Source organism: Emys orbicularis, chromosome 7 (genome assembly GCF_028017835.1).
Source record: "Emys orbicularis isolate rEmyOrb1 chromosome 7, rEmyOrb1.hap1, whole genome shotgun sequence".
Classification (NCBI taxonomy): Eukaryota; Metazoa; Chordata; order Testudines; family Emydidae; genus Emys; species Emys orbicularis.
Genome location: NC_088689.1, coordinates 4,230,516 through 4,242,776, shown reverse-complemented (window position 1 = coordinate 4,242,776; position 12,261 = coordinate 4,230,516). Strand labels below are relative to the sequence as shown.

Sequence of the window (12,261 nt, the reverse complement as noted above, 5' to 3'; positions counted from 1 at the left end):
TATGTGCACATCTCATAGGTCCCGCTGTCAGACCAACACATAGTCAGTGACGTGAGCCTACCGTTTTGTATTTGTCGGTAGGCCAGTAACTCTGTCACAGTAGGAAATTAGGTTGATTTGTTCTTGACAAATCCATGCTGGCTATGCCTTATAACCCTATTATCCTCTAGATGCTTTCAAATTAATTGTTTAATAATTTGTTCCAGTATCTTTCCAGGTATCGAAGTTAGGCTGACTGATCTATAATTCCCTGTCCTCTTTGTTCCCCGATAAAAGATACACCACCACCCACAGTGCTGCCTAGTGGTCAGGTGGAGGTAGACATGTCTCCTGCAAGGCTAACCCTTGCTCTCCAGTGTGGGGTTTGTAAACCCCGTCACCTGCCCTTTTTAAAGAGAAGTCCTATGTTTGCCCCTCTTCAGTCCTTTGGGATCTCACCCGTCCTGTGTGAGTTCTTGAAGATAATTTCTGACAGTTCCAAGATTGCTTTCAGCTAATTCCTTAAGTGCCCTAAGTTGAATTTCATCAGGCCCTGCAAACTTGAACACATCTAACTTATCTAAATATTCTTTAACCTGTTCTTTCCCTATTTTGGCTTCCATTCCTTCCCCTTGTTCTTAATATTAATTGTGTTGAGTATCTGGTCACCACTAACCTTTTTAGTAAAGACTGAAGCAAAACAGGCATTAAACACCACAGCCTTCTTGATGTCATCAGTTATTAGCTCTCCCTCCCTCCCTGCTAAATAGAGGACCTACGCTTTCCTTCATCGTTATTTTGCTTCTAATGTATTTAAAAAACATATTCTTATTGCCTTTTATATCCCTTGCTAGGTGTAGCTCATTTTGTGCCTTAGCCTTTGTTACATTATTGTAAATTTTAGGGTGGACAAAACACATTTGTTACTAGTTGTGTGGTTAAACTTGTATTTTTTAAGTTGTCAGCATGTTGATGAATAAGTCTGAAAGTCTATGTACTTGTTGTCCTCCTACCCCACCCTTTACCATTAGTCATCTTAGATTGTAAATTCTTTGGGGTTAGAGTGTGTCTACCTTTATGTTTGTGCAGCACCTAATACAAAGCAGTCCTATCCGGACCTGGGTGCTACCATCACATATATATTTAACAATATACAGTACCTTAGATAGTATAAATTTCCAGTTTTATTAACTGACAATTTATGATAGGCACAGGCACAAAAAGGTAGCATTAAGGTTGAGATTTCAATCTTACCATTGCATTTCCAGACTTGAGAGCTTAGCCTTAGCATTATGCTATCACTTCTTAAAAGCATAGAATTGGGATTGACATTTGTTAACTTTCTACTTGCATCCTACAAAAACATTTTTTTTTAAATAACTCCTCCTCAACAATTCCCCCTGTACAAGGGATGGTGTATGTTCATTTATTAGTTGTGTCAGATAGTTTAGTTGATTGATATTCAATTAATGCCCATGTTACAGGTGGTCAGAGGTGTCATATATAACTTTGGTTTTCAATGTTATCAGAAGCTTAGTTGGGATGATCTGTGTAGTGAGATCTTCCTTTGGAGCTTATTAATACCACCTGCACTGGAATAGGAGTGCTACATTAAAAGGCTGCGTTCTAAAGAAAAGTGCTGATAGTTAATTTCACTGGATCCTGAAGTCTTGTATCCACAGAATAGGACGATAGTGCAGAGACAGTAGCAGGACAGGTTTCCCATTGCCCTCTTAGCCAATGTGTCTCAACCCTGATCTAGAGGGAGCCACCTTCAGGAGCAGTCTCCATGGCCCATTGTGTCCTTGGCCTCCAACAAAAATATTTAGAACTCGGAACTCTTCCCATATACAGAGCATTACAACCTATAACTAACTCATCCTCATACCACCATCAGGAGATTGGCAAGTATCATTATCCCCATTTCCAAAACTAAAGTTCAGTGACATGCCTGGAGGGCCTCTGGGTCTGAGCTAGGATTTGAACTGTGAGTTCCTGGCTCCAGGTCCTACTGGTCTGAGCACAGAGCACACATGGCTGCCAATCAGTGCCTCTTATGGTAGTTTTTTTAATGGGAACACCTGACCAGTAGAGACTGGACTGAAAACCAGATGACCCAAAAGGGATGAAGAGGCTTTTCCTCCACAGACACATCCCAGAGAGGGAGGATGATTATAATTAGGTGTGATAGCAAGATTCCCATTGGGGCTCCATTGTGATAGGTGCCATACAAACACATGGTAAGAGCTAGTCCCTGCCCGGAAGAGCTTACATTCTAAACAGGCAAGATGGAGAAAGGGTGTGGGAGGGGACAGAGAGGCACTGAGTGATTAAGGGACTTGCCTGAGGTCACCTAGCAAATCACTGGCAGAGCTCTTGACTCTGTTGCCCCATCTACTTGCCGCACTGCCTCTCTGTTGCGTGGCTGTGCTTGTCAGAAGGGTTCTGAATCAAAGTAGGGTAACCGGCGTTCCTCAGTTATATGCCAGCACCCAGAATGCTCTTCCGCTGACCGTTATTTCATAGCAGCACAGGTGTCTGAGCACTGGCACCAGCACAGGTTTATGTTGTGTTCACCTGCACAGTTATTTTCTGGTGGTTTGCATTGTAAAGAAACCGACGTGCCGATTCCATTTCCTAATCCTGGGGCTGAGCCTGGCTGATGTTTGAAGTTTTCTTAACCATGAGGTACAGTGATCTGAGATACTTTTGTGAGCCGCTGCATCCTCAGAAACCTGAACTACACGTTTCATTTGCCCAGCGTATTTTAGAGGACTGGTAAATGGGGTTTTGGATAACCAGGAGTGTTACTGGGTAAGGCAGTCATGACAGAGCACATAGCAACCTAGAAAGAGGGAGATTTGGATTAATGGGGTTTTGTTGGTGGTAAAAATAATCCAGATCACCTGGTGGCTTGACTGCAGCTCGTTAATGTACCTCATCCTTGGGAGTTGCTCCCTGGCACAGTGAATACTGAATAGGCTACAGGAGTTGAGTTGAGCAACACAGTCCTTTGAATGGCCCCCATCAGCTGGCATGCTGAGTGATATTCGAGGCAGTTGTGTGCTCCTAGACCCAAGGTGATGCTGCATGTGGGAGTGGGGCACTGAGAGAACAGAAGTGGAGAAATGGAAGAATGAAAGGCTGGGGCAAGTCCTCAGATTCTGTCTGCGCTGGTGGTGGGATCTGCTGCCATGTACCGCGAAGCAGAGGGAGGAGGGCAAGGCTGTGGAGGGGGAAAAAAGTTTCAGCATGGGAAATAACATCTGGGATTTCCTGGCTGCCGCAGGGTTTACTGTCAATTCTGCGCAAACTGAAGAGTGCACCAGACCAGGAGGTGAGAATCCTCCTCCTGGGACTAGATAATGCAGGCAAGACCACACTCCTGAAACAGCTGGCATCTGAAGACATCAGCCACATCACACCGACACAGGTAAGGAAGGTTCTTCCTGGGCCTGCAGGCTGCTGTGTGTTCTGTTTCCATTCCACACACCATGTTAACCATGTTTCAGAAACAAGCTATGCCTGTGAAATGCTAAAAGGCTGCACGCAGAACTAAATTAGAAAGAATATTATCATTATATTGGTGTGTTTTCAACTGCAGAAAGGGAGCCAGTCCCAAATCAGTGTATAGCTGGAGAATGTAAATTTTGCACCCTTTGAGCCAGATTCTGACCTCACGTATGTTGGTGTGTATCTGGACTAACTCCATGGAGTTCAGTGGAATTACTTGGGATTTACCCGGGTGTAACAGAAATCAGATTTTGGTCCCATTTGTTTTAAAACAAAGAGCATCTATTTGGAGATAGTGCAGGACTTGTACATTTCTCTCTGTGCTCCTTGCTTCTTTCCCCCTGGGCATTCCTAGAGCCCCACAGATCATGAATCCCACAGTTCATGTCATCCCTAGTTGTTGCCTTTACTCCCCCAATTCAAGGCTCCCCATTGGGACAATTGTGTCCCTCCAGTCCAAAATGCCATCAGCACCACTCCTGACTTCACCAGAGGAGGCTGCTAGAGAGCTACGCAAGGTGCTCGTCTCTCCCCCTCCCCTAGAAGCGGAGTGCACTGCCTCACAGCATTCCCATCCCCCGGCACCCCAGAGCAAAAGCCCACGCTCAGATTCCAAGCTCTGATCCCCTGGGTCATGTGGCAGCACGTTGCCAGGCCACACCACATCCTGTTTTTCCAGTTGAACACCCTTTCAGTTGGAGCTTTAGTTGCTGAAACGGACCCTTCAGATATGCAGCTGTTCTTTTAAGCTGAGCACTAGTGTTGTGTCGAATGAAGCTTAGTCCTCTGGCTTTGGGTTAGACTGTACTGTGGACTCAGTTTTCAGAGGCTCACGCCTGCTTCTCACAGTGCCCTCTGTTTTTTTCCTTATCAGCATCTCTCTCTCACCTCTTGCTGTATCCACCCTTCTGAGCCCTCCAAAGACATTAACAGCAACATATGTCTCTGTAGCCATGACAATGTCAGCCCTTGATCCAGGAACATATGGAAGCTGACATGCATGAGGCTGCTGTTCTCTTTCCTCTTCACCTCTCCCACAGCTGATCCATCTGAACAGCAACACAGCCCTATCTTGCCATGCTTTTCAGCAGTGTGATATATAAGCTGCTAATGGTGCGCGCTCATGAATATGATCCTGAGTTTCAGGTTAACACAGTGTGTGGTTTTACTTATGCTCATTACAGGGCTTTAACATTAAAAGTGTACAGTCTCAAGGTTTTAAGCTGAACGTGTGGGACATTGGTGGACAGAGGAAGATCAGGCCGTACTGGAGGAACTATTTTGAAAACACTGATGTTCTTGTAAGTATTGGCCACAGCTGAGTGCTTGTTAATGCAATGGCTTTCCAAGTTCTCAGGCAGAAAGACAGGCAGTGCTAAACGCCCTAATTCTGAGTAACACCATTGTTGGCATAACATTCATCATTCCGAACCCATTGGCAAGACTGGATACATGGGGGGAAATGGTGGAATCGGCAGAAACGTTTCAAATTTATTTTTGACTTTTCCAGCACTTTGTGCTGATCACTCCCATACATGCTCAATTACAAGTCCCTCAGGTATTAATGGCATAATGTTAACATATACTTTGCACATCTGTAGCAGTGTCCATTGGAGAATCTTAAGGCATTTTACAGGTACTAATGAATTAAGCCACAAATAGTGAGGTAGGTTCAGTATTATCCTCCTTTTACAGATGGGGAAACAGAGGCACAGAACAGTTAAATGACTTGCCCAAGGTCAGCCAGGGCAGTCTGTGGAAGAGAGGCAGGAAGAGAACCCTATCTTTAATTACAAGACTATCCTTCCATACCTATTTGAAGGTTAATGTTTGTAAAGCTCTAAACATGAAAACCTTAACTAAATGCTTAATTATAATGTAGGGCCTTTACAGTTACAGGATGGGACACATTTCATCCTAGAGCACTGTACAGAATATATACAAAATGCAGCCACTTCTGAGGGCAGGGTGGCAGCTCGCTGGCACACACAACCCTGCACAGTGGGGGAAGAGGAGGAATATTGGCAAATCCCCCACTCTTACCAAAAGTTCTACAGATTCTGTAGAGTCTGTACAGATCAGCAAGGGCCTTTGATCTTGAGGTAGCATCTGACAGACACTGCCTAGCTGTATGGCACTCAAGTTAACCCCCATAAAAGGTTTAAAAGCTGAATTGACTCAGCCAACAACAGAACCTATGGTGCCAGTAAGTTTAGGAAATCCAAACCCAATGCTTAGATCACTGCGGCTATGTCTACACTGTACAGTTGTCCGAGTGATTGGCACCCAGGTGTGAGCACCTGGGTTAGCCTTGCCTGGGTGTGAGCATCCCCACTGCAGAGCTCGAACCGCGTTACTGTGTCCTCATTGTTTCTGCATTCACCTGTGTGTGCCTGGGAGTATGTCCCATGATTTTGTGTTGAGACGGCTCAGGATTCTTTCCCAGTTGGTTGTGTCAATCGCGAGAGAACTTGTCTGTCCTCTGGGCTGGGGATTTGTGGAAAGGCACTGGAGAGCTGTCAGCACTTGAGTGACTTAGCCTGCATCCTCACTTGCAAAGTGGGGGAGTTCCAGCCTGAGCCTAAGCTCTAACCCACACCCCTCACCGGCTAAGCTCATCTGAACAGTGAGTTGTTGCTATCACATCGTTTTACAGATGGGAGAAACTGAGGCATAGATGGAATGTGACTTGCCTGTGAACACATAGAAAGTCTTACATTACTTAGACTGTAAGCTCTTTGGGACTTTCTTCTTATATGTTCACACAGCAGCTAGCACAGTGAGGTCTTGGTCAATGATTGTGGCTCCTAGGAGTGGTGCTACCTCAATACAAAATAATAATTAAAAGTCAATATCAGAGCCAGGAATAGGCTCCTAATCTCCTGTAGCGTGCCATGTTCTAATCACTAAACGTGCTGCCTTTCACCAAGGCGCTGCCCAATAAAAGGGGGAGGGCTAGCTCAGTGGTTTGAGCATTGGCCTGCTAAACCCAGGGGTGTGAGTTCAATCCTTAAGGGGGCCACTTAGGGATCTGGGGCAAAATCAGTACTTGGTCCTGCAAGTAAAGGCAGGGGGCTGGACTTGATGACCTTTTGGGGTCCCTTCCAGTTCTATGAGATAGGTATATCTCCATATATTATTATTATTATTATTATTATTATTGTGGGGGGGAGGGATAGCTCAGTGGTTTGAGCATTAGCCTGCTAAACCCAGGATTGTGAGTTCAATCTTGAGGGGGGCATTTAGGAATCTGGGGCAAAAATCTGTCTGGGGATTGGTCCTGCTTTGAGCAGGGGGTTGGACTAGATGACCTCCTGAGGTCCCTTCCAACCCTAATATTCTATGACTTTATAAAATACACAACAGATACTAAATAGCCAGGCTACTCAGCATCACTATAGCAGGGGTAGAGGCTGGGCCTACAGAGAGGGGGCCAAGGTTCACATAAAAAGACATCTTGGAGTAGAGTGACTTTAATTGCTGAATGCAGGGAGGGATGGGCTGAGGAGCTGTATGGGGAGGGAGAGTACCACATTTTAGGAGCCAGCCATTACAACAAAGCCTGGGTCACTTGCCTTCCCAAAGCACAAGGGCGAGACCTTACAAGGAGGGAGCTGTGAGAGAGAGACCGGTCAGCGCACAGCTGAAGAGCGGGAGGTCCCTTCTCCATTACGGGCTTTCAAAAACAGCAGGGCCAACTTAGTCAGCAAGCTCCTGTATAGGCAATCAAGGCACGAAACGCAGGGCGGGTATGAAATGATCACGACTACTCCATCAGGGATTATCTATGGTGCTGTGTATGGTGGGCAAGCACTATGCAAGCAGGCAAAAGTTAGCACTGCAAAGCAGCAGCCAGGGAGCCTTTGACTGCTATAGCAGACACTCCAAGTCTGCGCATTGTGAAGATAGCTACTGAGTCTCCACGGGTATATTGCAGGCCATGTGAGTCCCAGTTCTCCCTTGCCAAGCTTGTAGCAGCAATTAAACCGCCACGTTCCCATTGCATTTACTGCAAGGGAGGGGAGATGGGAAAATAAAGGATAATTCTAAGCCTGGAGGAGCAGAAAGAACCCCTCATCGCTCCCCCAGCCTACTCTATACAACTGGAAAACCCTGTTTTGTAGGAGTAAGAAAATGGGCAGTGAGGAAACGGACCAGGTGCAGCACTGGTGGATGGGAAGGTGGGAGTTGTACAGCAGCTGGTAGCAGTCACTTCCTGACCCATTTTCACCACAATTTGCATGGAAATTGCAACCCATTTACACCAGACTTGACATTGGCCCATTTTTTTTTAGAAAGCACCTGAAATGCAGGTGAGTGTATTTCTCACGCTCTGTCCATGCTGGCACAGCATTTACAAAGATAATTTAAACTGGAGTTGTGCCACAGAGCCCATGCTACCCCTCCAGTAACCAGTTCAGATGAGCTTTGCAATGCAGGGACTATGGGGCCAAGATAAGGTACTGTCCCAAGACTCCTGCCTCGGCTCCATTCAGAACTGCATTGCACAAAGAGAGAGGACCCTCCAAAATGTTTGAAAACCATGAAGTGATTGCACATTCAAAGCAGTGCAGATGTGTTTGAATGGGAGATACTCCAGCTCGACACACCTGTGATATTTGGAAGCTTAACCCAGTCAAATAAGGTGCGTCTGTTTGGATGATTGCATATTCAGACACACACCTGCAGCGATTTCGCATGTGGCTTTCTGCTTTGGAAGTAGGCACTCTACATGTGCTGAGCTGGTTGGCGTTGTGCTGGGCACTGGGGGATTGCCTGCAGCCCTGTCACCTCAAACTGTAATCTAGTCAGATCTCGCAAGTTAAGTGCCAATAGGAGACCCCCAGAGAAAACCCAGTGGCTGCTGGAGAAAGGATCGGTGAGTGTTAGGGGGCACTCCTTGTGAGCGCTGAACTAATGCCCCAGCAGCGTGAGATGGGGACTCTGGTGCTGGAGAGGTCATCTTTCAGGTGAGATGTAAGGCTCAGTACCTGACCAGTCATCCTCACTACACATCCCATGACACTTTCTTCAAGAGCAGGGGTGTCTGCCCCAGTGCCCTGACCACATTTCAGTTTGGAGAATTACGTTCTGTCCCATAACTACCTCACTTTTGGCTGGAGATGGTGGTCCTCACTTCCTGTCCTAAACAGTTCCTGTCTGCGGTAGCTAAACAGCTAGCGTTTCTTCCTAGAGGTGGCAGCTGTTGATACTCCTTTTTGTATAATTTATCAAGTTTGCCAACAGTAGCTAAGATATGGCATCCTCACTGAGGAAAGCACTTAATGACATTTTAAATAGCTATTTATTATAGTTTAGTTATTTATTTTTAACTATTTATTTTTAGCTATTTATTATTTGGGGGGGGAGGGATAGCTCAGTGGTTTGAGTATTGGCCTGCTAAACCCAGGGTTGTGAGTTCAATCCTTGAGGGGACCACTTAGGGATCTGGGGCAAAATAAAAAAAAAATAATAATAAAAAAAAATTGGTCCTGCTAGTGAAGGCAGGGGCTGGACTCGATGACCTTTCAAGGTCCCTTCCAGTTCTAGGAGATGGGATATCTCCATTAATAAATTATATCATTTAGAGCTTAGGAAAGATGTTGAAATGACACCAGATCCCTCAGGTTACCCACTGAGCACGGACCAGTATAGTATGGGCAGCAGCATTGCAAGCTTCCTATGCATATGCTGTCCTCCACCAATGTGCATCAGCTCTGACTTGTAAGAATCATGAAACCAGAGTAAGTAGAGAAAAAATGCATGAGGTCACCAGTTACCTCTTCCCCTGGCAAGCATATGAGTTTTCCTCACAGCATATTAAGTCCATACTAACTCCAGCCTTTCCCAGTCAAAAAAGCAAACAGAATGTTGGGAATCATTAAGAAAGGGATAGATAAGAAGACAGAATATATCATATTGCCTCTATATAAATCCCTGGTACGCCCACATCTTAAATACTTCATTTTTTGAGATGGTCACCCCATCTCAAAAAAGATATATTGGAATTGGAAAAGGTACAGAAAAGGGAAACAAAAATGATTAGGGGTATGGAACAGCTTTCATATGAGAAAAGATTAATAAGACTGGGACTGTTCAGCTTGGAAAAGAGATGATTTAGGGGGGATATGATAGAGGTCTATAAAATCATGACTGGTGTGGAGAAAGTGAATAAGGAAGTGTTATTTACTACTCCTCATAACACAAGAACTAGGGGTCACCAAATTAAATTAATAGGCAGCAGGTTTAAAACAAACAAAAGAAAGTATTTCTTCACACAATGCACAGTCAACCTGTGGAACTCCTTGCCAGAGGATGTTGTGAAGGCCAAGACTGTAACAGATAAGGTTGATTTTGGTCAGCGTAATCCTTCCTGTGTTACATTATATGCAAACAGTAAGGCTCCACATTTATTTAGGCCTATTGTTTTAAACAACTGAACTGTTTCAACCACATTAGCGATGAACCAGGGGCATAGTTCAAAGGGATGAGAGCAGCTGGCTTTACTAAATGCATATCTAGCAAGAACTTCAAGGAGCCTGAAAGACTGTGTGGAGATAAAACCTCTTCCACAGGTTATGCCACTTTGCATTTACCCCCAAAGGATTCAAAAACAAGTTCTTAGTCTGCCAAGGAAGGAAACTAACTAATTCAGTGTTGGTGAAAGATGCCGAACTCACCGACCTCTCCATAAAACAAACGGGGAGAGCATAAGCAGTAGAAGTGCAAGCTCCCCTCACGCTGCCCCCTGTCCAATGGCCTTAGCCCTGCCCTGGAAAGAAATTCAATCTCCATGACCAATTCAGTCCATTTCTTGGATGTCAACACAGTTAGTAGTGGTTTATCTGGACACATTCCTACTGGGAGGCTGCCTGATTTACTGTACTGAGCATCTGATCCCAGTCCTGCCAGCAACCCCCTCTCTGACCTTGACCAGTCACAGCCCCTTTCTCCCCCATCTGTAAAACAGGGATAGTTGCCTACCTTCTGGGGTATGGGGAGGGGTAGTTAATGTTTGCACAGCACTTTACATAAATGTTTGTGCCTGTGTAAATGATAAGGATTGCTATTGGGAACTGGATTCAATTCAGTTTTACACAGGCTACTACATCCTTCAATGTCTTCCTTCGCCTGTTTCCTTTGTAGATCTACGTCATTGACAGCGCCGATAGAAAAAGGTTTGAAGAAACAGGTCAGGTAAGTAACTTATGTTCAATTCTCTCTGAAGTAAGGTTCCTTAACGCCCTTTGCATATAGAAGTTAGGAATATATTTGTTGTTGTTTTGTGTGTGGAAATTTGCATTTCAAGTGGGACTTTCCTTTCAGCATCAGCACAAATTATTAATTGTCTATTAATTTGATGAAGGGGCTACCCTTGGTTCACCTCTACCAGAAAAAATGGAACCAAATGTTTAAAGCCTAAACCTTTTCAGGTCCTCCTGAATCTTACCAAAACAAGACCACAAGGAATCATGTTCTTACGATTTCCAATTAAATTTGTAAATACTGACTTGAATGTCGCTTGGGTCTAATCAGAAACCTTTTGAAAAGTTTTGTAACTCAATTCTGTTTTATCCTGGTTTTCAAAATGCAAACAGATTGCTTTTTTGGCCTAGAATCTGATCTGTGATGCAACCCATTCTTGCACAGCAGTGCAAGATCTTCCCCCCCCCCACCTCCAAACAAGGACAATCTCTAGCGGTTCAGACTCGCTAAATTCCCTACCCTTTCAGTTCTTCTCTACCAAGACTGCCATATAGGGTGCCAGTTAGTGCCAGCTGTGTTGGGCTTGTCACATGGACACTTGTTAGTTAAGAAGTGACATGAAGCTGTCCTCTCATTTCATACTAGGCCATTGCACAACCAGCAGACGTTAAGGTCATTTGATCACTGTGGATCTATAGTGGATTTGGGCCGGGACACTGAGGTAAAAGGCTTAGTTCCCACCCTCTTGAGCCATCCACTCCCCAACGAGCACATGTTTTGCAAAATACCCTGCAACATGTTGTGCAAGTGAAACTAAAGTCTGGCCAATAACACCTATCGTCCAGCCTGGCTTTCAGAATTCCTTCAGTAGTTAACACAGCTTCCTTGTGGGAGGGAGATTTTTGTTTCTGAAACAAGATTCTCTTTTACGAGTTACAGTTCATAAAACTTGGAACAAAAATCCAAGCTTGTTACTAGCATCATCACAGAGGTTCAAATATATTAGAGATAGAACCACCTGATTTCAAGGATGAGTCAGGCAATAACTCCATTGACAAGGTTTTTGCTGTATTTTGTGTTGGTTTCCAGAGAGCAGGGATTGGCAAAATGCAGAGTTGTAGCCTTTAAGACAACTGTTAATTTCAAACTAAGCTAAAGACTCATGTAACCTGTAATTGAAAGAACTTGCTTCTGAACCTTGAACACAAATGATTGTATACGCTCTTGCTTTTTTGTAATGGGATCTAGGTTTCACTGGAACATTCACTTCCAACATTTGCCCTAAATATAATTCTAATTAGAGACATGATCAACCTCTGGTGATTAAAGGCTTCTCTCACTCCCCCCGCCACCCCCTTTTTAAATGATATAGGAGCTGGCCGAGCTCTTGGATGAAGAAAAGCTCAGCGGAGTCCCTGTGCTCATATTTGCTAACAAGCAAGATTTGCTTACGGCTGCCCCTGCTTCGGAGATTGCTGAGGGACTGAATCTACACACGATCCGTGACAGAATCTGGCAGATCCAGTCTTGTTCAGCCCTCACAGGAGAAGGCGTGCAGGTGAG

The 12,261-nt window shown here is 44.8% G+C and overlaps 1 protein-coding gene across 1 annotated transcript in view; it reads left to right on the top strand.

Annotated features, from left to right (window-relative positions):
* Positions 1 to 12,261, top strand: part of ARL3 (ADP ribosylation factor like GTPase 3) — a 32,392-nt gene that overhangs the window by 9,431 nt on the left and 10,700 nt on the right. The window contains exons 2-5 of the mRNA XM_065407964.1: positions 3,269 to 3,412; positions 4,677 to 4,793; positions 10,639 to 10,689; positions 12,071 to 12,256. Of these exons, the coding sequence (XP_065264036.1) occupies positions 3,269 to 3,412; positions 4,677 to 4,793; positions 10,639 to 10,689; positions 12,071 to 12,256 (498 nt within the window). The remainder of the gene's footprint in view (positions 1 to 3,268; positions 3,413 to 4,676; positions 4,794 to 10,638; positions 10,690 to 12,070; positions 12,257 to 12,261) is intronic.